The 23,421-nt window shown below is 36.9% G+C and overlaps 1 protein-coding gene across 2 annotated transcripts; it reads right to left on the bottom strand.

Annotated features, from left to right (window-relative positions):
• Window positions 1–10,428: 10,428 nt before the first annotated feature.
• LIAS (lipoic acid synthetase) lies at window positions 10,429–23,382 on the bottom strand. 2 transcript variants are annotated; one of them, XM_036908497.2, is made up of 11 exons: window positions 23,197–23,382; window positions 22,020–22,192; window positions 20,991–21,084; window positions 20,200–20,280; window positions 18,249–18,405; window positions 18,105–18,162; window positions 16,548–16,676; window positions 14,794–14,939; window positions 13,679–13,749; window positions 12,802–12,913; window positions 10,429–10,766 (listed from the first exon to the last, which is right to left on the bottom strand). In XM_036908497.2, exons 1-11 carry the CDS (start codon window positions 23,239–23,241, stop codon window positions 10,714–10,716), a joined length of 1,119 nt encoding a protein of 372 aa, XP_036764392.1. In that variant the 5' UTR covers window positions 23,242–23,382; the 3' UTR covers window positions 10,429–10,713. The 2 variants fall into 2 exon arrangements, with proteins under 2 accessions (XP_036764392.1, XP_036764393.1); XM_036908498.2 differs by lacking the exons at window positions 18,105–18,162; window positions 18,249–18,405; window positions 20,991–21,084.
• Between the last annotated feature and the right edge of the window lie 39 nt (window positions 23,383–23,421).

Raw genomic sequence — 23,421 nt, 5'->3', positions numbered from 1 at the left:
GGGGGCTGGATGTATACTGACTAAAGAGAAGAGCTGCTTCCTAGAATACAGATGTGAGGGCAGAGGAGGCCCAGCCCAGCAGATCAGCAAGGGCTCCACCCAAAGGGTGTGCGAGAGGGGCACTCACTGGGAGCTTAGCTGTAGGTCTTTAACCTGAACAGTTAATTTTCTCATTTCACCCACCTCTGAACATTTACTTTCTTGTGACTACATCTCTCAGCCACAGGGTGAAAAAAATAAAAAGCTGGGTTTAGGAGAGGGTCTTTCTGTAAAGAAATTGATCAAACTGTTGCGGGGAGCTAGAGCAATGGGTTTTGCTGTCATGCACCAGGACAAGCCTTCCGTGTTCTAAGCCCAGCATGAGCTCTCTGCCTTTTCACCACAAAGCAAGCAAGTCAAAAGACTGGACTTTTGATTACATGTTTTGAATTAAACACATGTACTATTTTCATTCCTGAAGCCTAACTAAAATGGAATAAGAAAGCTATAAATAGCAAGTAGAAACTTCAGTTCATAAGGAACTGTTTTCTAGATGCAGGCATTAGGCCCCTCAGATTTCAAGAATTAGAGGCACCAGATACCACAAAAGGTGGAGTTAAAGTATAGGGTTGAAAAGGGGACTTCAGTGGAAGACTGCCTAAAGACACAGCCATCACTACCCTACCCCCCACACCAAGAAACTACCTTATCTACCCTTACTGTTACAGGATAATAGAAGTTTATTTTCAGGAGGAATAGAATCCGAAAGTTTCAGACTTGGGGAGAGTATTAGTGAGACGCCAGACTGGAAACAAGGAACTAAATGAAAGCCTGCATGCTGAACAGGGATCCACACTCTTCTATCCTTTCTGCTTTTACGTATCTGACTCTGAGAAAGCCAGCAGCCAGGTTTACAAGTCCCAAGGCATGAAACTTCAGGAGGAGGAGGATCATGACCATGATCTTGAAAACCTGAATGACGTTAAGACAATGCTAACATTTGGGAGTTCCCTCCTTGAAAAATCCAGCTCATATGGTGTGAGGGGCCTGCAACACTCTGCAAGGAAGCTCTATCAGTTAGTCCCCAGCCCCAGCTTCCAGTCAGCTTCAGCGTGCTTGCCACTTAGTATGCATGCACAGCTGGGGATAGACAGACATTTGAGGACAGCCTTCAACACAACAGGCAGAGACCAAAACAAACAGAGGCAATGCTCAACACAGAGAACCACAACTTCAAAAGACTAATTCTCTTCAGAGAGAAAAATGGAAAAACCTGCAACTAGGAAACAAGAAAAGGATGCTATTTAAAAAAGAAAAAAATAAATAATCAGAGAAGAGCTCTAGCTAACTATAATGTGGTGGGTAGTCAAAATTGTAGCAAGAGAATCATTGTCAAATGAAATTTTCATTGAAGCCCTATAAAAAACAGATAAAAATGGTATTTTTTTTTAGCACAAATTTATGTTAAAATGTGTGTGTGGCTTGAGTAGCTGGGGGTCTACTGGGAAGGAAGGATATGTGTTCACATTCCTCAGCTGCTGCTCCATCTCTGTTACTCTGCTGACATTCTGATCCAGTTGGTTGAAGAATGCTGTTGGTATTTTGATAGGGGAGGCATCGAATCTGTAGATTGTTTTAGGCAGGATGGCCATTTTGGCAATATTAATTAATTTTATTATTTTCTTTAAAAAATTTTTTTTATTAAGGTACTATTGATATACACTCTTATGAAGGTTTCACATGAAAAAGCAATGTGGTTACTACATTCACCCATATTATCAAGTCACCCCAATACCCCCTTGCAGTTACTGTCTATCAGTATAGTAAGATGCCACAGATTCACTATTTGCCTTCTCTGTGTTACACTGTTTTCCCCGTGGCCCCTCACACCATTGTACTAAACATAATACCCCTCAATCCCCATCTCCGTCCCTCCCCTTTGGTAACCCTAAGTTCCTTCTTGGGTCTGTGAGTCTACTGCCGTTTTGTTCCTTCAGTTTTGCTTCATGGTTACACTCCACAAATGAGGGAAATCATTTGGCACTTGTCTTTCTCTGCCTGGCTTATTTCACTGAGCATAATACCCTCTACCTCCATCCATGTTGTTGCAAGTGGTAGGATTTGTTTCTTTCTTATGGCTGAATAATATTCCATTGTGTGTATGTACCACTTCTTCTTTATCCATTCGTCTACTGATGGACTCATAGGTTGCTTCCATGTCTTGGTTATTGTAAATAGTGCTGCAATAAACATAGGGGTGCATATGTCTTTTTGAATCTGAGAAGTTGTATTCTTTGGGTAAATTCCAAGGAGTGGGATTCCAGATCAAAAGGTATTTCTATTTTTAGTTTTTTTAGGAACCTCCATATTGCTTTCCACAATGGTTGAACTAGCTTACATTCCCACCAGCAGAGTAGGAGGGTTCCCCTTTCTTTGCATCCTTGCCAGCTTTTGTTATTCTAAGTCTTTTTGATGCTGGCCATGCTTAATGGCATGAGGTGGTATCTCATCATGATTTTAATTTGCATTTTCCTGATAATTAGTGATGAGGAGCATCTTTTCATGTGTCTGTTGGCCATCTGAATTTCTTCTTTGGAGAATTGTCTCTTCATATCCTCTACCCATTTTTTAATTGGGTTATTTGCTTTTTGGGTGTTGAGGCATGTGAGTTATTTATATATTTTGGATATTAACACCTTGTTGGACGTGTCGTTTACAAATATGATCTCCCATACTGTAGGATGCCTTTTTGTTCTGTTGATGGTGTCCTTTGCCATAGAGAAACTTTTTAGTTTGACGTAGTCCCATGTACTCATTTTTAATTTTGTTTCCCTTGCTTGAGGAGTTGCATTCAGGAACAGTTTGCTCATGCTTATATTTAGGAGATTTTTGCCTATGTTGTCATCTAAGAGTTTTATGGTTTCATGACTTTCATTCTGGTCTTTGATCCATTTCAAGTTTACTTTTGTGTATGGGGTTAAACAATAATCCAGTTTCATTCTCTTGCATGTAGCTGTCCAGTTTTGCCAACACCAGCTGTTGAAGAGGCTGTCATTTCCCCTTTGTATGTCCATGGCTCCTTTACCATATATTAATTGGCTATATGGTTGGATTTATATCTGGGCTTTCTACCCTGTTCCATTGGTCTATGGTTCTGTTCTTGTGCCAGTACCAAATTGTTTTGATTACTGTGGCTTTGTAGTACAGCTTGAAGTTGGGGAGCATAATCCCCCCAGCTTTATTCTTCTTTCTCAGGATTGCTTTGGCTATTCAGGGTCTTTTGTGGTTCCATATGAATTTTACAATGATTTTCTCTAGTTCATTGAAGAATACTGCTGGTATTTTGATAGGAATTGCATTGAATCTATAGATGGCTTTATGCAGGATGGCCATTTTGACAATATTAATTCTTCCTATCCATGAGCACAGGATTTGTTTCCATTTATTGATATCTTCTTTAATTTATCTCATGAGTATCTTGTAGTTTTCAGAGTATAGGTCTTTGACTTCCTTGGTTCAGTTTATTCCTAGACATTTCATTCTTTTTAATGCAATTCTGAGTGGAATTGTTTTCCTGATTTCTCTTTCTGCTAGTTCATCTTTAGGGTAGGGGAATGCAACACATTTCTGTGTATTAATTTTGTATCCCACAACTTTGCTGAATTCATATATTAAACCTAGTCATTTTAGAGTGGATTCTTTAGGGCTTTTTATATACAATATCATGTCATCTACAAACAGGGACAGTTTAACTTCTTCCTTACCAATCTGGATGCCTTTTATTTCGTTGTGTTGTCTGATTGCCGTGACTAGGACCTCCAGTACTATGTTGAATACAAGTGGGGAGAGTGGGCATCCTTGTCTTGTTCCTGATCTTAAAGGAAAAAACTTTCAGCTTCTCACTGTTATGTATGATGTTGGCTGTGGGTTTGTCATAGATGGCCTTTATTATGTTAAGGTACTTGCCCTCTATACCCATTTTGTTGAGAGTTTTTATCATGAATAGATGCTGAATTTTGATGAATGATTTTTCAGCATCTATGGAGGTGGTTATATGGTTTTTCTCCTTTTTTTGATGTGGTGGATGATGTTGATGGATTTTTGAATGTTTTACCATCCTTGCATCCCTGGAATAAATCCTACTTGATCATGATGGATTATCTTTTCGATGTATTTTTTAATTTGGTTTGCTAATATTTGTTGAGTATTTTTGCATCTACGTTCATCAGGAATATTGGTCTGTAATTTTCTTTTTTTGTGGTGTCTCTGCCTGGTTTTGATATTAGAGTGATGCTGGCCTCTAGAATGAGTTTGGGAGTGTTCCCTCCTCTTCTGCTTTTTGGAAAACTTTAAGGAGGATGGGTATTAGGTCTTCACTAAATGTTTGATAAAATTCAGCAGTGAAACCATCTGGTCCAAGGATTTTTTTTCTTAGGTAGGTTTTTGATTTCCTGTTAAATTTCATTGCTGGTAGTTGGTCTGTTCAGATTTTCTGTTTCTTCCTGGGTCAGCCTTGGCGCGTTGGATTTTTCTAGAAAGTTGTCCATTTCTTCTAGATTATCTAGTTTGTTGGCATATAATTTTTCAAAGTATTCTCTAATAATTCTTTGTATTTCTATAGTGTCTGTAGTGATTTTTCCTTTCTCTTTTCTGATTCTGTTTATGTGAGTAGACTTTCCTTTTTTTCTTGATAAGTCTGGTGAGGAGTTTATCTACTTTGTTTATTTTCTCAAAGAACCAGCTCCTGCTTTCATTGATTCTCTCTATTGTTTTATTCTTCTCGATTTTTATTTCTGCTCTAATCTTTATTATGTCCCTCCTACTACTGACTTGGGCCTCATTTTTTCTTTTTCTAGTTTTGTTAATTGTGAGTTTAGACAGTTCATATGGGATTGTTCTTCTTTCCTGAGGTAGGCCTGTATTGCAATATACTTTCCTCTTAGCATGGCCTTTGCTGCATCCCACAGACTTGGCGGTGTTGAATTATTGTTGTCATTTGTCTCCATATATTGCTTGATCTTGGTTTTTATTTGGTCATTGACCCATTGATTATTTAGGTGCATGTTGTTAAGCCTCCATGTGTTTGTGGGCTTTTTTGTTTTCTTCACAAAATTTATTTCTAGTTTCATACCTTTGTGGTCTGAGAAGCTGATTGGTACAATTTCAATCTTTTTTAATTTACTGAGGCTCTTTTTCTGGCCTAGTATATGATCTATTCTTAAAAATGTTCCATGTGCACTTGAGAAGAATGTGTATTTTACTGCTTTTGGGTGTACAGCTCTGTAGATGTCTGTTAGGTCCATCTGCTCTAATGTGTTGTTCAGTGCCTGTGTCCTTACTTATTTTCTGTCTGGTTTATCTGTCCTTCAGAGTGACTGGAGTGTTGAAGTCTTCTGGAATGAATGCATTGCAATTCTATTTCCCCTTTTAATTCTGTTAGTATTTGTTTCACATATGTAGGTGCTCCTGTGTTGGGCACATAGATATTTATAACGGTTATATCTTCTTGTTGAATTGACCCTTTTATCATTATGTAATGTCCTTCTTTGTCTCTTGTGACTTTCTTTGTTTTGAAGTCTATTTTGTCTGATACAAGTACTGCAACTCCTGCTTTTTTCTCCCTTTTAGTTTCATGAAAAATCTTTTTCCATCCCTTCACTTTTAGCCTGTGTATGTCTTTGGGTGTAAAGTGAGTCTCTTATAGGCAGCATATAGATGGATCTTGTTTTTTTATCCATTCAGTGACTCTATGTATTTTGATTGGTGCATTCAGTCCATTTACATTTAGGGTAATTACCAGTAGGCATGTACTTATTGCCATTGCAGGCTTTAGATTCGTCATTACCATAGGTTCAAGGTTAATGTCCTTTCTATCTAAGAGTCTAACTTAACTCACTTAATATACTATTGCAAGCACAATCTAAAGGTTCTTTTTTTTCCTCCTCCTTTTTCTTCCTCCTCCATTCTTTATACTTTAGGTATCATATTCTGTACTCTTTGTCTATCCCTTGATTGACTTTGGGGATAGTTAATTTAAAAAATTTTTTTTATTAAGGTATGATTGATATACACTCTTACAAAGCTTTCACATGAAAAAACAATGTGGTTACTACATTTCCCCATATTATCAAGTCCCCACCCACACCCCAATGCAGTCACTGTCCATCAGTGCAGCAAGTTGCCACAGAGATCCACTATGTCCCTTCTCTGTGATACACTGTTCTCCCCATGATCCCCCACACCATTATACTAAACATAATACCCTTCAGTCCCCTTTTCCCTCCCTCCCCATCCACCCTCTCACACACCTCCCCTTTGGTAACCACTAGTTCATTCTTGGAGTCTCTGAGTCTGCTGCCATTTTGTTCCTTCAGTTTTGCCTCATTGTTATACTCCACAAATGAGGGAAATCATTTGGCATTTGTCTTTCTCTGCCTGGCTTATTTCACTGAGCATAATGTCCTCCAGCTCCATCCATGTTGTTGCAAATGGTAGGATTTGTTTCTTTCTTATGGCTGAATAGTATTCCATTGTGTATATGTACCACCTCTTCTTTATCCATTCATCTATAGATGGACACTTAGGTTGCTTCCATGTCTTGGTTATTGTAAATAGTGCTGCAATAAACATAGGGGTGCATATGTCTTTTTGAATCTGAGAAGTTGTATTCTTTGGGTAAATTCCAAGGAGTGGGATTCCAGATCAAATGGTATTTCTATTTTTAGTTTTTTGAGGAACCTCCATATTGCTTTCCACAATGGTTGAACTAGCTTACATTCCCACCAGCAGAGTAGGAGGGTTCCCCTTTCTCTGCATCCTCACCAGTATTTGTTATTCTAAGTCTTTTTGATGCCGGCCATGCTTAATGGCATGAGGTGGTATCTCATCATGATTTTAATTTGCATTTCCCTGATAATTAGTGATGAGGAGCATCTTTTCATGTGTCTGTTGGCCATCTGAATTTCTTTTTTGGAGAACCATCTCTTCATATCCTCTGCCTATTTGTTAATAGGGTTATTTGCTTTTTGGGTGCTGAGGTGTGTAAGTTCTTTATTTATTTTGGATGTTAACCCCTTGTCGGATATGTCATTTACAAATATATTCTCCCATACTGTAGAATGCCTTTTTGTTTTGTTGATGATGTCTTTTGCTGTACAAAAACTTTTTAGTTTGATGTAGTCCCATGAGTTCATTTCTGCTTTTGTTTCCCTTTCTCGAGGGGATGGGTTCAGGAAGAAGTTGCTCATGCTTATATTCAGGAGATGTTTGCCTATGTTGTCTTCTAAGAGTTTTATGGTTTCATGACTTACATTCAGGTCTTTAATCCATTTCAAGTTTACTTTTGTGTATGGGGTTAAACAATAATCCAGTTTCATTCTTTTGCATGTAGCTGTCCAGTTTTGCCAACACCAGCTGTTGAAGAGGCTGTCATTTCCCCATTGTATGTCCATGGCTCCTTATATTAACTGACCATATTTGGTTGGGTTTATATCAGGGCTCTCTAGTCTGTTCCATTGGTCTATGGGTCTGTTCTTGTGCCAGTAGCAGATTGTCTTGATTGGGGATAGTTAATTTAATTTTGTATTTGCTTAGTAATTAGCTGTTCTACTTTCTTTTCTGTGGTTTTGTTACCTCTGGTGATAGCTATTAAACCTTAGGAACACTTCCATCTATAGCAGTCCCTCCAAAATACACTGTAGAGATGGTTTGTGGGAGGTAAATTCTCTCAGCTTTCGCTTATCTGGAAATTGTTTAATCCGTCCTTCAAATTTAAATTATAATCTTGCCAGATAAAGTAACCTTGGTTCAAGGCCCTTCTGCTTCATTGCAGTAAATACATCATTCCATTTCCTTCTGTCCTGTAAGGTTTCTGCTGAGAAGTCTGATGATAGCCTGATGGTTTTCCCTTTGTATGTGATCTTTTTTCTCTCTCTGCCTGCTGTAATAGTCTGTCCTTACCCTTGACCTTTGCCATTGTAATTATTATGTCTTAGTGTTGTCTTTCTTGGGTCCCTTATGTTGGGAGATTTGTGCACCTGCATGGCCTGAGAGACTTTCTCCTTCCCCACATTGGGAAAGTCTTCAGCAATTAGCTCCACAAAGACACTTCTATCCCTTTTTCTCTCTCTTACATTGGTATGACTGCTATAATGTACCCCTATAATGGGAATATTGTTCTGTTTGGATTGGTCACACAGTTATGTCAATATTCTTTCATTCCTAGAGATCCTTTTTTCTCTCTTCCTTGCTTCTTTGTATTCCTGTTCTCTAATTTCTATTCCATTTACCATCTCCTCTAGTTCATCTAATCTGCTTTTAAATCCCTCCATTGTATGTTTCATTTCGGATATTGTATTCCTTAGTGATTGAATCTCAGTCCTGAATTCATCCCTAAGTTCTTGAATATTTTTCTGTACCTTCATGAGCATGTTTATGATTTTCATTTTGAAATCTCTTTCAGGAAGATTAATGAGTTAGTTTCACTTGACTCTTTTTCTTGTGTTTGTGGGATTTTGGTTTGAACCAGGTTCCTTTGACATTTCATATTTGTATGTGGCGCCCTCTAGTGCCAAGAAGCTCTACTCTCTGGAGCTATTCAGCCCCTGGAGTGATGTTGAGGGTCACAGGGGAGCAGAGCTTTTGCCTGGGGAGAGGAAAAAGCTGTTTCCTGCTTCCCTGTTGCTATGCCTGTCTCCACTGACAGAACCAGTGGGCTGAGTGCACAGGTGTAAGCCTCTATTCTTTGCGTTTGTATCTCCTGTAAGCGGGGCCTCCTTCTGGCTGGCCTGATTCCAGGGCAAGGGCTGCTGTTTTGCAATCTGTACCACCCCACCAGGAGGAAGGCCCATCAGGCTGTGTATCACAGTGCGGTGCCTCAGAGCTATGTTGCCTGCCAAGGGGATGGAGTGCCTGAAGTTCCTGAAAGTTCCCAAACATACTGGGCAAAGCATACCCTGACAAGTTTGTCTGTCCCTTTTCCTGAGCAACAAGCTCTGTACAATCCTTGCCCCTTTAGCAGTCCTCTCACTGTTAGGAAGTCTCTCAGACTGCCCACCTTTTTGTTGTCCCAGAGCAGCCGGATGTGGATCCCTGATTTCCACAAGAGGCTGAAATCTCAGTGTCTTCAAGTGTTCTGGCTGTCTCAGCTTTCCAACCCCACTAATCTCCAGAGCACTTGCAGTGTAGGCTCATGCTCCCAGAGCAGATGTCCAGGGCTTGGTGTTCCGTAGGCCTCCACCCCCTCCCCGCTCCATTTCTCTTCTTCCCACTGGTGGACTGGGCGGAGGAAGAGCTTGGGTCCCACCGGATCATGGGTTTGGTATGTTACCATTTCATGAGGTCTGTTCTCTTCTCCAGGTGTATGCAGTCTGGGGCAGCCTTCTTCCCTGTTGCTCTTTCAGGATTAGTTGTATTAAGTATATTTTTGTGTTATATGTGGTTTTGGGAGGAGGCCTGTGTCTTATCTCCCTCACCGTCATTTTCCATCATTCACTATTTTTATATAGTTGTTACAATCTGAAATTTTATCATGCATTTGTGCTAATTAGATGCTATTTATTTTACACTGGCATTCCATGAAAATTTCATTTGACAAAATCATACTTCTGCTAAATGTTTTATTACGAATTGGCCTAACTGTGCAAAATTAGGAAACCTCCAGATTATAACACAAAATCAGAGTCTGAAGAAAAGTAAGCCATTTTTCCTGTGAAGTAAGATGTTAAGAAGGATGGTTGCCTGAGATGTTTAAAGTTGATGGGTTTTAGAGGAAAATTTAATAGGATGTATAAAGAAAGTAAGTCAAAGTATATCGGTCCCCTGAATTAAAGTAACTAATTTTCAGAGTTATGCATTACTTTTATAAAAAACATTAGTTCGCTTAAAACTTTAAAACAGAATTGGATATCCACATTACATAGCTTACAGCATAGCCATCTAAAAACTTCCTTCGTGGGACATAGTAGAATAAAAAGGATTCAGAGTCCAAAGATTAATGAGTGCCAGTACTTAGGAAAGAAAATCTTTCTTCAGATTATTTCTATCATATAGTACAACCACCTCACCAAGAGTGGTATGAGGAATAAAAGGATTAAATGGGATGGTGCATGTGAATGTAGCCAACTAATAAAATGAGGGCTAATATTGTTATTCTTAGGTTGTATTTCCTGGTCTTAGATAACATCATGGTCTTGGTTTCCTAGACACCTGAATAACCAATATAAAACTATCTTGCAGGTCTGAAGCAATCATACCAATGTAAGGAATCAACATTCAATCTCTTAAGCCTTTCTAAATTTTTCCAATGATGTTATCCTATTATGCAAAGGGCATATGTTAATTATAGATAAATTGATCACAGCCTCAGTTTACATTGGCTGTTTCATTATATTACATCATTTTTCAGAATTGAACTGTGGTGATGATGAACAGGTAACAGACACTTGAAAGATTTTCTGGAAATTTTTAATGTGTTTTTAAATTATACTGTTAACAGTAAACTCTTACAAGTATATTTTATGACTATATCACATCAATAAATTGTTTATTGGGATAAATAAGACATGCTAAATGACAAGTGAATCACTAAATAAATAGGCATAGCTTATTGACATTTTCCTTAAAACAAAAAGACTGGGGTATGTCCGCTGAAGTCTACCCATTCTGGTACCACCACTATCACCAACTTGAATCAAGTATTTAAAATTCCTGTGATCTTGAAGGTCTTGTTAAATTTTAGAGGGCTTTTGTTTTTCTTTTAGCCACCAGATTTTTCAGGAAAAATTCACCTATTTAGAAAGAGTGAAAAACATTAATATAAACTTAAATTTCATAATTATACTTCAGTGTTTCCCTTTCAAAGAAGATTTCTATTTATTGTCATTTCTCTCTTCTCAAATCTCAAAGACAGTAATTTTCTACCTTCCTATATCCCCTATAACTTTGGCTCTTTCTCCCTGAATACTGATTAGTCATTCTTTAAAAAAAATTTTTATCACTACAGTCTTCATTATTCAATTAACTTAATATTATAAACAGTGACACTATTCTATCTATGGGTCTACTTCCCTACATTTATTTCACTTTCTGTGCACTATCTACTCCTCATCACTGAAAAAGTATTGCTGCTGGCACAATTCATTTCGGAGAGCAGTTCTGCTACATTATTAGCCTGGATCTGATGTTTATAAAACGGACCTCAGTGCAGTTGAGCAGAGTCATCTGATGGAATCCCTTTAGTTTATTCGCCTCTAGGGAAGCAAGTGCTCTTCATTTATAAGGGGCTTTTCCTCCACCCCCTCAGTTGTGCCTCTGCATTAAGTTAGCTGCTTAGAAAGGGAACATTCATTTTTCAGGTCATTAGGGGCCCATTGACGCTATCACTGTTACAGCACGACACAATGCATATTAGTAGAGCTCAGCACCACAGGCCTGATTTTATGAGGTGTCTGATTAACTTCTCTTTGTTGTCTTAAAATACAAGTAGAATTGTGATGACCATATCTGTATATAGTCACCAAGAGTCCCCAGGCTCATAACCCAACAAAATAATAGAGTAGCCCATGTGCTCCACACCTCACGTACATGCGGCAGAAGTAGAGCCCACACTCTCAGACCCTAGGCCACCATCTGAGTCTAATGCTCTACATACCGGAATTCAATCTTTTATGTGACTTTAAAAGCAATAAAAAGTTCATAATTTCCTTATACATGTTAGCCATTTTCCTTCAAAAATAACAAGAAAACTGGACAAAATTAAAACGTCTTTGAAATCATTTTACTCTGCTCTAACCACTCTGAAAGCGGACGTTGGTTTTATCCTTTTACGTTTTTAGCCAGCTGACAACACTGCTTGAAAAAGAATAAATCACTTATAATTACTGGCTTCCAAATATCAGTCAGTGCTGAATCAAATTCTTGGGTTTTATAACCTAAGCTGTTGTTAGTTCATTAAAATGTCTTGAATTTCTTTGTAGGAACATACTGATATTACTAATACTTGAACAGTAATTTTTACAAATAGAATTTATGCCTAATTTAAACATATCTATGATTTAGACCCCTATAAAACACAGTCATTTAGAAAACCATTAATAGTAATAGCATAGTTTAGAAATAACTAGCTGTTTATTCTTCAAACAATAATTGTTAACTCCAACCAACAAGGAATACATCATAAACATTATCTGGATTAAACTCAGCCTTCAGATATGTTCTCATAGACCTCATGACTTTTTATCCCTTGGAAAGGCTTTTATTTTCTTAAGTCAGCTCAAACCACTGATCAAAATGAGAGATAAAATTAAAAAGGTGAAAAACTGGATTGTAGCTAATAAAAGCACTAAAAATTTCTATAGGGAAAATTTTGTTGCCTCTGGGAAGAAAAACAAAAATATATTAATGATGTAAGCAGCAATGCTATCAAATAGATACTTTTCAGAATTTAAACTGATCTGAAATTGGGAGTGTGGAGATGGCAGCTACCATCATTATCAAATGAATACACATTTTTTGGAAAACCGTGTTATATACTTGACTGGTATTTGTCATTTCTGAATAACCTACTATTGAATCCATACAAAGAATAAACTGATTACTTCCACTTTCACCATAGTAGCTGAACTATAAGGAAGAGGGGGGTAGATTAGGGGACAAACCAGGTTTCAGAGAAATTTTTCTTTAATATGACCCCTATGGAGCAGAGCTCCTAAGGATGTTCCAGAAAAAAACATATTTTTTCCCCACAAAAGACAACCAGAGCTATTATAATTTTATGTGGAAAGTTATGGTCTAAATAAAAGCACCCCCTGCAGTCTAACTTACCTGCTTTATATGAAGAACGCACCAGAGGGCCACTTGCAGTATAATGGAACCCAAGTTCATTTCCTACTTTTTCCCAGTATTTGAACTTTTCAGGAGTAATGTATTCTTCAACCTAGATTTAAAGATATTATTTCTGATAAATTCTAGAATTGCCCTAAATCATTTTGATTCTACAGAAAATCTATGCCCATGTATTCAGGATGGTTTTCACTTCATAATTTATTCAGGTGTCCCAGGCTTTCCTCTTCTCCCTCACTGACTCCCTGTCCACTGGTTACTGACTGGACAAACTATCAGATCACCAGGAATTAGAGAGGAGGGAAAGCTATGTCAATTTTGTACTGTATTAGCTATTCCAAAAGACAAAGAACGAATGTGAAATTACCTATAGAGATCATATAACTATATTTATTTCTTCACTGACTGACTAGGTATAATCAAGAATTAGATTCTTGAGGATAAGACTGTGCCTTACTCATCTTGTATCTTTTGCTTAGCATTGTGTCAGGCACATGGTCACACTCAACAAAAATTTCTTAGATGAATGAATGTCCAATACAGAAACAGGAAAACTGACTTTTCTTTCTTATTTCACCTCTGGCTCTCGTATGACTCTAAAACAAATCACAAGATCACCAAGTATGAATGAATGCAATTCCCCAACTTTTAAATTCTTTTTTTGTACATTCACTCATGTTGTACAATTTGGGGGGCAGCAAAAAAGCTGCTTTATGCAGATGATACAACAGAAACTGGGACTTGCAAATATATGTGGAACATCACACTAAAAAGCCAGCAGCTTCTTAATTTTACCCATGGACAATAAAGATTTAATTCAAATCACCAACAAACATTTGGCAGTTCAAGACAGTTATACCTTAAGGTGGCGCTTTGTGGGCTGCATATATTGTCCTAAAGTCAAACAGTCTACATCTGCCTCTCGAAGGGCTATAGAAAAAGGACATATTACATTAGCAGACATTTTTCTGATGCTAAAATGGTGTATTTAAATATAATTTTCCAGAGCATAATTTTACTTCTGAACAGTGTGACTTCACATTGGTCTATAATCCTGATGTTGGGGAATAAGACTGAATCTATGCATTCAAGAGTGCCAGGGAATATGGTAAAGACTGAAAACATGGAGAAAGTTAAGATAGTCATGAGGGGCTAATAGATATAAGGTCAAATCACTCTAGTATTATAGAATAAATGCTAAAATAGGGGTGGAGGGTGTTCAGAGCAGGAGTCTGTTAGAAAAGCTGAAGGAACAGTATGTGAAAAACCTGAAAACATCTGTATTATAGACCAGACACAGTGTAGTAAGCTTTTACTAAATATTCAAGATATATTCTAGAAGCGATTTGCCATATCAGAATTTTTCTAGTAAAAATGGATGCATTGTGGCAAAGAGCAACTTTTAATTACTATTTGGACTTGTTATTCTTTAAAACAATAAGGAACTGCAAGCAGGCCAAGGACCCTTAAGTAAAATAAGCTTTTATATTAAGAAAAATTCAAAGCCCAAGAATCACAAAGCAAATGGGCTTCTGGGACTAATGGAAAGCAAGGTCCAAAGCGTATCATGTTACACGACAATGCTACAAGTAAGCTCTTCCTCAAAAGACCTGGCTGCGTCTGACTTTATCTTTGAATTATCAGGGCCTGCCAGAGCTCCTGGTACCTAGTTGGCTCTCAAAACTGTCCAATGACTGAATAAGAGTGGACAAAATCATGTTTTCACTTGATGAAAGGGAAGGGAATAAAATGGGATATAAATTTCATATCCTGAGCTTCCTTTATATCATTCCATAAAGTTCCAAGAAAACATACATCCTGTCCTTTTTATGCTGCTGTTTATAACTATCAATCGTACTTTGTTCTTACTGGCACTTACTGACACTATGGAGGAAGAGTAACAGGGCTTTCAAAATAGGGTTCCTCTTATTACTCAAATTAAATGGAAAAGTTTTCGTTTTTTAATCTCTTTACCTTTCATTGTTGCATATATTTGCTCATCATTCTCACCTAAACCCAACATTATAGATGTTTTAGAAATAGTATTGGGCTGAACCTCCTTGGCGTATTTCAGTACGCGTAGAGACTGGTTGAAATTGGCCCGGGGATCACGAACTTTCCTTAAAAACAACAGGGCTGTTGTCAGTAAGAATATCCGCAAGCTCAACTAAGTACAGAGTCACGCAAGCAACCTGAAAGATCAGAGTGCGTTCTGGACCTTAAGCCACATCATACACTTCAATCATTAGCACTTGTGCACAAATGTCTAACTGCTACTTTTGGAAAGAAAATAAGGCTTTACTGGGCCCTCAAGCTCTGTCTACTTCTAAGGCCTTTCGAGCCTGGGACAAGGAAAACTAGAATGGATGTAATTCAGTTTATGAATTTACTCACTGAGGAACCAGAATTCTTAAGCTGAGAATGAGTGATTGTAAGGGGTAGTCAAGAGGGAAGGGAAAGAGGGGAAGTAAGAAAATTTCATACTGAACAAAGGAAAAACTCTTTAATCTGAACCCATATTTCAGAGGTCTGAAACTTTTATGTTCATTTCTTTTCTAAAGACTAAGGTGCCCTCTGCTGGTGTGTACAAAACACTGCCATGTCTTAGGTAAAAAAATGCACTATTCTGGAATTTTCACTGGAAAGGATAATGTTTCTTAACCGAAACCAGGGAAATTGGCACCCACTGGTGGTGGTATCATGAGCTATGACAGGTTTGGAACAAACTGTGTGCTTGACTTCAACAGCAGCCAAACCACCATGACGTACTTGGCTACAAGGCCCGAAGGACAGAAAGTTGCTGATGTTAAACCCATGCTTATTTGAATTCTACCGCACCTTTATCTTGTGTAATTATTTGCTGCAGCTGCTGTTTTTTTTTTAGTCGGAGACCAGTTGACAGAGGGGAGAGGAAACCAATTTTAGAGGAAACCAAAAATAACTACAAAACTAGCCATACAGCAAGTAATTACTTTTTGAAAAGTCTTTCTCTGCTGAATTTGTTACCATCCCTAAAGCTTAGGATTTAGTGAAAATGCTGTTATTGTTTACCCTGCCTTTTCAAGTTCTATGACACAGAATGTATAGAAGCTAACAAAATCATTGCCAAGTATTTTCATTTTTCTGAATATAAACATGGTTGCTGATGTGGAATAACAATATGTAAATATTCCAATGACTAACATCATTAGGAAGAGTAAGAAAGCATAGTATCTACTTTTTTAAAAGAAATGTACAATATATCTGAATGATATATTTTTTATGCATTATTTATTGCATATATTAGCACCAAATGTATTTTTAAAGGTCTTTTGAAAAGAATTATAATCAAAGCAAATGCTCTTGTGCAATTATTTTTCTTTCTGAAAATTGTTTTGAGAAAAATAACTCATCAGCACTTGCAACATACTATTAAAAAGGGGAAAAAAACATGCTCATTATATGTGTTTGTAACAACACACAATATGCAGACATTTAAATATATAAATATACATACCTAGGTATTTATATTAGATAATAATTGAAATTACTGGGTGGAAATATTATGGGTGATATTATGCTTTTTCTGTTGGCTACATATTCTGGTTTTCCTGTAATATACGTTTTTATTTAAAAAAGAAAATTACTTTGTAAAAGTCAATTACAAAATTCTCCCCTGAAAAGAGTGAGAAATAACAGCAGATTCTGACCCTTTAAATGTCCCAACATCATTCTGTACATGTAATCACCTCTGTAATTCTGGAACCGTTTCTACATTATGTGCATACACATCTAATCCTGACAGAGCAACTTTTTCTATTGCTTTAAGATCTCCTCGGAAGTCAGGGGTGAGACATTCCACAAGAATTTTTGGATTCCTAGGGAGAAAAAAGGTACGTTTCAAACTGAGGAAAAGAACTGACACAACTGTTACTCACAACAGAAATTACCAGTACACATTCAGTATCAGGTTCAACACAGTAATCTCTACAACCTTCCAAGAAAAGCATGAACATACAAATGATCATATATGAATTGTTTTATGAAAACAAAAGAAACTGGAACACCAAAGAATATGCACACAGTGGTTAAAACAAATCTGTATGTAAATAATGATCAGAATGAATTTTGAGACTATACAGACTTATATTTTATTGAATAGGTATTAAAAAAATAAAGTTGTTTAAAGGAATCAAAATACAAATATTAAAACGTTAAGCATAAAATAATATTTCTTGGAAAGTAAACTAAGGCATTTCTTATGTGAATGCCAAATATTATTTGTTTTAATTTTAATTTCTTTCATCAAATGGTACCCTCCTCCCTTCCTCTTAACAAATATTTCACAAGTGCTATGGGTTTTAAAAATTATTTTCAGAGGTGCTGACTCATGAGCTCTGTTCAAATGAAATACAAGCTAAACACTAATCTTATTTATATTCTGGCTATATCTATGCATTCAAGCATTAAAATGTGAACTGGGCCATAGAGCTGTTCCTTTGACAACAGTAGAAATGACTGGCACAGCTGATAAATTTTTTTCATAAACCCAATGGCAAAGTTTCTGGAGCTGTTTCCTGAAAAAACAGATGTAGAAAGGACCACAAACCCATCCTCTCATAGACATGGGAGGCTGAAAGAACACATCCTGTAACTCACTTTTTTTACCTTCAAGTTGCAATACATTAGTAGTTTTGTGAACCCATTTAGTGGGTTTCAAAGATAATTTTTTAAAGTAAACTATATATATATATATTAAAAAAACTGAACATATTGGGGGGAATCATTGAAAAAACAATTCCTAAGTGTTTTAAGTGCTAAATTGTAGGAAATAAGTTTTAAGGCTTTTTAAACAGATGGGATTAAAATATTAATAAATATGTGGATGTATAAAATTCCCAGGGCATATGAATTTGGATAAATTTATATCAAGACTTACATATTTCAACAATGTGGGAGCTTAACTCTTCCTAACTACTTGTAGACGATTTATTCAAAATCAGTGCTAGGCAGACTGCAGTTTTATACTTCTTTTACAATTTACTCAAAGGGGTTTTCTGGACTAAAATTCGATGATAAATTCATGCTGCTGAATCCCTAAAATTTTCTGTGACTGTCTATCTGTATGTTTGAATATGCTTTTTCTAGAGAAAAGACCACATAAATCCCAGCAGATTATCAGAAGGGTTTATAACCTCACAAAAGCTTAATAACCACAGCTTTCAGGTAAAGACCTTAAATAAACTGAGTTCATATGGGTTAAAAAAAAAGTTCTTAAATTACAAAGCAAATGCAAAAACAAGTACCTTTCCTTTAAATATGATACGGTCTTTGCAAAGTGTTCAGCTCCTCCATCAGGCATATCTAGAAACAAAAGAATCCAGTGCTCAGAATGATGTCATAATTTAGTAAGAGCCAATTTCTGGAAGAGGTAACGACGACACACTTACCATCTCGATCGACGGATGTCAGGACAACATAATCCAGACCCCACTCTGCAATTGCCTTTGCAGTGTTGTAGGGCTCACTGGCATCCAGTGGAGGTGGATTTCTTGCAGTCTTAACAGAACAAAATCTGCAACCTCTTGTACATGTGTCACCCATCAACTAGGAGATAATAGAACTTAGATGACCTTCAGGAAAATAATGTTGAGAGAATAAAGCAAGTTGCAAAAAATGAATACAGTTTGATTTGATTTACAAGAAATTTGAAATTTTGAAAGCAAAACAATATGTAGTTAAGGAATACAAATACATATGGTAAAACCAGAAAGAAAATGAAATGAGAAGCTCAGAATTAAGAATAGTGTTAAGGAAAAAGAAAGTGGATGGAATCAGGAAAGGATGGACGGGGGGTCAAAGATAATGCTAATGCTCTACTCTCAAACTGGAGGTGAGTGTCAGGGAATCTGTTATACTGTTATTCTTTATAACTTACACATACCTTATAAAGACTCTTGTGTGTCTACTTAATATTAATAAAAATCATTTCAAGAGAAACTTTCAGTTAACATAATGTTCATAAAACATTCAGTTAACATATTTATGTGCAGGTCTGTTGGGTTTAATAGAAGGCATAGCTCCTTCTTATTAAATAGATGAAACAGAAGACACAAAAATATTTAACAATTTGCTTCCTGTGGGCACAGCTGATTTCGCAGAACATTGCTTCCACTGCCACAGACCACACTATGTCCTGCCTACTGCCAAGCACAGACACTGCAGATGTTCTGGGGCTACTGGGATTTCAAATCTCCACAGTAAGGGGTTGTGATTTATGGGGAAAAGCTCCTCTCCCTCTTTATGTTTAATTCTCTTAGGATTCACAGCAACAGTGCTTAGGCCCCAACATCTCATAGAGTTTTATTGATACAGTGAAGTCTTCCCAGAAACCAGTCATTAATAGTCAATAGTGGAGAACAGGGCCAGGCAACGCATGAAACCAGAAATTTCCATCATGGGGTATTCAAAATCACTCCTTTCAAGATCTGAGCTTTTCTAACTTGGATAAGCTCTTTGGCCAGCTCTGTATTATTCCAGAAGGAAATCAATCTCATAAAAATCCTCAGTTCTTTGTGTAAATAGCCTCCTGCTGGTATCACAGTTAAGATATTCCCAGACAAGTACTAACTCAGTTTCACACCATTTAGATTTAACCCCAATATCTCAATCTCCAAAGCCCTCCAGATAAATATGGTAGACTGCATTTCAATCTGAATTCTTACTCCACTGTATTAGGATTATACATCTCACCCTTTGCCATGTACTTGCAGGGTCCTCCCAGTGGCGAGGAGCTTAGGTCTCTACCTCACTCATGTTTGGTTTGACCATGTGATTTGCTTTGGCCAACAGAATGAGAACAGGCATAACTAAGCAGAAGCCTCAAATGTGCATGAATGGTTGGTTTGCTCTCTTTGTGTTCTTTCCATTCTCCATGATAAGAATATGTCTTGATTGGACCAGAGCTGCTGGCCCAAGGAGAATAAAGCTCTGGAGCACACCTGAGTACAACCTACTTCCTGGAGCCCAACTTAGCCCATTCAAGATCAACTGCACCCCAGCCAAACAAAAGACCCATGAGAGAAAAAAATAAATGCTTGTTGTTGGGGGCAGGGGAGAGGGGAATGTTAAGTAATCATAAATAACATTAATACAAGAGATATCTCAAGGCAGCTCATGATTAACTGTCAGATAGATGGAAGACTCAATAATAGATTATTCAGAGGAAGGTGAGATCATAACAGGTTGGACTATTCTGTCAGGTTTTTTTCCCACATTTCTCATAAATTTGTATGTAATGAAAAATATGATTGGAGAGTCACAATGTACTTCTTAGGAGAAAGACATAAAATATTTCCTTTCAGTTTCTGCACTAGAACTTAAGTGTTTGGGTGGCCTTACCATGATTGTGGCTGTGGCAGTGGCATATTCTCCACCTCCCCAACACTCTCCAATATTGGGACATCGAGCTTCCTCACACACCTACAAGGAAAAGGGAACTGAGTACAACTGGGTTGAAAATATTTATAATTGGGCAAATTCATTACCAGACTTTTTAGTCAATGGCCACTGCCTATTCTTTACAATATATTTATGAAGAAATCCACCATCCAAAAATGCTATTAAACTGCTAAACGATATATATATATATATGTCAATCTATATAATATATATATTAGAATCTGATCTATATATATAATTTATAAACAATTATAATATATATTATCTAATATACATATATTAGAATCTAACTTTTAAATTATAAACTATATGGATGTCTACATATATGTACAAAGAAAAATGTCTGGAAGGATGTATATTAAACATTTAAAATGGTATAGTTAATATTTGGGATTGCATATATGACATTTCACATTTAATATACTTTCCAATAAGCATGTATTTAATTTGTAATATAAAACAAACGAAAACCCCTCACTTTCTAAATTACAGGAAAAAAAATCTACTTTTGTACCATTAAATGAGAAGTTAAAAAATACAATACAATAACTTTTTGCTTCTTTTGCAGAGAAAATGATTTTTAAATATATTTCCCTTACCAATAGTAATATATCACTAAACACTTTAATTCACTTGCTGTTATTGACATATATTTTAATTTTTAATTTACAAATATTTAGAAACATTCTGCCTTTTGGTTAAGAGGGATATTTAACACTTTTACAACTTACTGTGTGGAGATTTAAATTCCGCAATGTATTTTTCAGTTTATTGTAATTTTTCCCGGTGGGAATCTCAGTTTTTAGCCATGGAGGTAACCTTAATCTGAGGAGACCCAAACATAACTATCTGTTAGCAAACATGTTTCCAAATAATCACACAGCTTTGAAGTTACTTTGTTAAAAGGTTTTTTTTCTCCATAATCCTGAATTAACTTATAATTTCTGTCATAGGAGTAAGAACAGAGAATCAAATTTAGGCTTGTTCAAACCACTTTTAGAAACGTCCATAATTGTGTCTAACAGGGCATTATGCTCATGTCTACCTTTTGCAAAGGCACAGAGTAACATCATCCTAATAAAAGAATAAGGATGTATTTGAACATCTCATTCCCCAATGAATAATACTGACAAAAATTTCTGTATTTATTCAGAGTAAGGAGAGATCCTACAAGGGTACTTTATGCTCTACATTCTAGATTTTATTTTGGTTACTAAATTGAAAAAAATCTACAATTTAGAATGAAGACAATCTTTAAGTTCCTTCTGACTTCCACCAATTTGTGATCTAGAACTTTTTGGGTAAAGTATCTCCCAATACAATTTGCCCTCTGCACAAAATTCCCCCATGATTCTTTTAAATAAGGCAAGGTATCCACAGACCATTTGTACACTGAGCAGGAGAAGCAACAAGTTAGATCATCAACACCTAGTAGCAAAGAAAAATTTATCAAGGCTTAATAGAGTATTGACAAGGTGATAACATTTGCTCTGAATAAATTTAATGCTGGATGGAAAATGGGAGATGGTGATGTAAGATAGTTAAGTCCTAGGAAGGTTGAAGAAAAACTGTCAAAGGGTACAAGGAAAAAAAAGGATTCCACCAATTCACCTTCTATCTATGTCTATTATCCCTTCTTTCTAATGATTTTTAGCTGAATTTAACAAGTCTGGTTAAATACATGCTCTAGAGCTTGGAAATACCTGAAAATAATGCACAATGAAGAATGTACATTAACATTATCTCAAAATTTCAATTACCTTTCTCCTTTCTGGCGTTTTAAGTTTCCTTTATATTCATCCCAGGTGCTTTTGTCTGCAAGATCACCAGATAGAAATTCTTGAAGGTCTGGTCCATTTTGTAAAAATTCCTTTTTTTTATCTGGCAAGGAACTTACTGCTCTGACTGGGCTGCATAAGTATCTTCCAAATGCCTAAAGAGAGAGCTCATTATGACATTTACTTAGTGGGGTTTGGAATCATTTAGTTTTATCCTATTTTAAAACCTATAAGGAAGGGCAATGCCAGAGAACTGATTCAGAAACTACTTAGAATCTAAGATTAAAGATGACTCAAGAACAAATCAAACGTAAAGAAGAATGGGAGCTAACCGTTTACTGCTAGATTTAGAACATATTTGGAAACCGTTGGAACTGGCTAACATATCACGTTTTCACGAACCCACTTAATTACTAAAAGTCGTTAAGTTTAAACCTCAGGAACTAGAGAAGATGCCACAGCTTTGAATTTTCTGTTCCGGACTTGTCATGATGTTTAAAATGAAATTTGCAATAAATCTCTTTTCTGTGGGCTTTGGATAAGCGTATTAAAACGTGGACGTAATGCTCAGTTGGTTTCAGAGATCTGAAAGGAAATGTTTAAATTTTCTAGGTTACATTCTGTGTCTGAACATAGCAGTTACTCAATATACATTCTAGATCTGAACATAAATGTGTGCAACACAGCCAACACACTATAAATGCGTCAGTACATGTAACGCAAAGAAACGAATGTAAAACGGGTGTTTGTTAGAATGCTATACGATTGCTACTGCATTTGTCCAGGTCGCTCTTTTAAAGTCCAGAGCACAGGTTCGAGTTTTTATCGCCCAGAGTGGTGTCTAAGTACAAAGTAGGAGGCCAATACAAATCAGTAATTTGGGAGGATCACTGTAGTGTTCCTATAATACTCCCAACGAATACAGGGTACGAGATACTCTGATAAGCATTCTGAAAGCTCTCAGAGCCCGCCAGAGAAATCTACAAACAAGCCGATACCAAGAGACTCCACTTCATAGAGTTGGGAGAATTAAACACGATACAACAGGAATATTTTAGAACAGTGCGTGGCTAGAAGTAAACGCTTTGCTAAGTGCTGGCCATATTATTGAGAGCTCTGAAGGAATGGGGGCCCCCCACCCTGCTCGCCCGCCGCTCACCCGACGCCCCATGGTGCAGGCGGCGCCCCCACAGCGTAGTGACATTTCGTAGAGACTCTTTCTATCCCTAGCAGGGTAAAGGATTGCTGATAATTAGGAAAAGACTTATCAATAAATCGGCGCTCGGTTTGTAACAGAGAACCTGAACCACCAAAACCCGGTGGAACTTGCGCTGCTCCGCGATTGGCTGCTTTAGCCTAGTGGCGTCGCGCGCTCATGACGCCA

Source organism: Manis pentadactyla, chromosome 5 (genome assembly GCF_030020395.1).
Source record: "Manis pentadactyla isolate mManPen7 chromosome 5, mManPen7.hap1, whole genome shotgun sequence".
Classification (NCBI taxonomy): domain Eukaryota; kingdom Metazoa; phylum Chordata; class Mammalia; order Pholidota; family Manidae; genus Manis; species Manis pentadactyla.
Note: the sequence above shows the minus strand (reverse complement) of the source record. Positions and strands in the feature narration are given on the sequence as shown.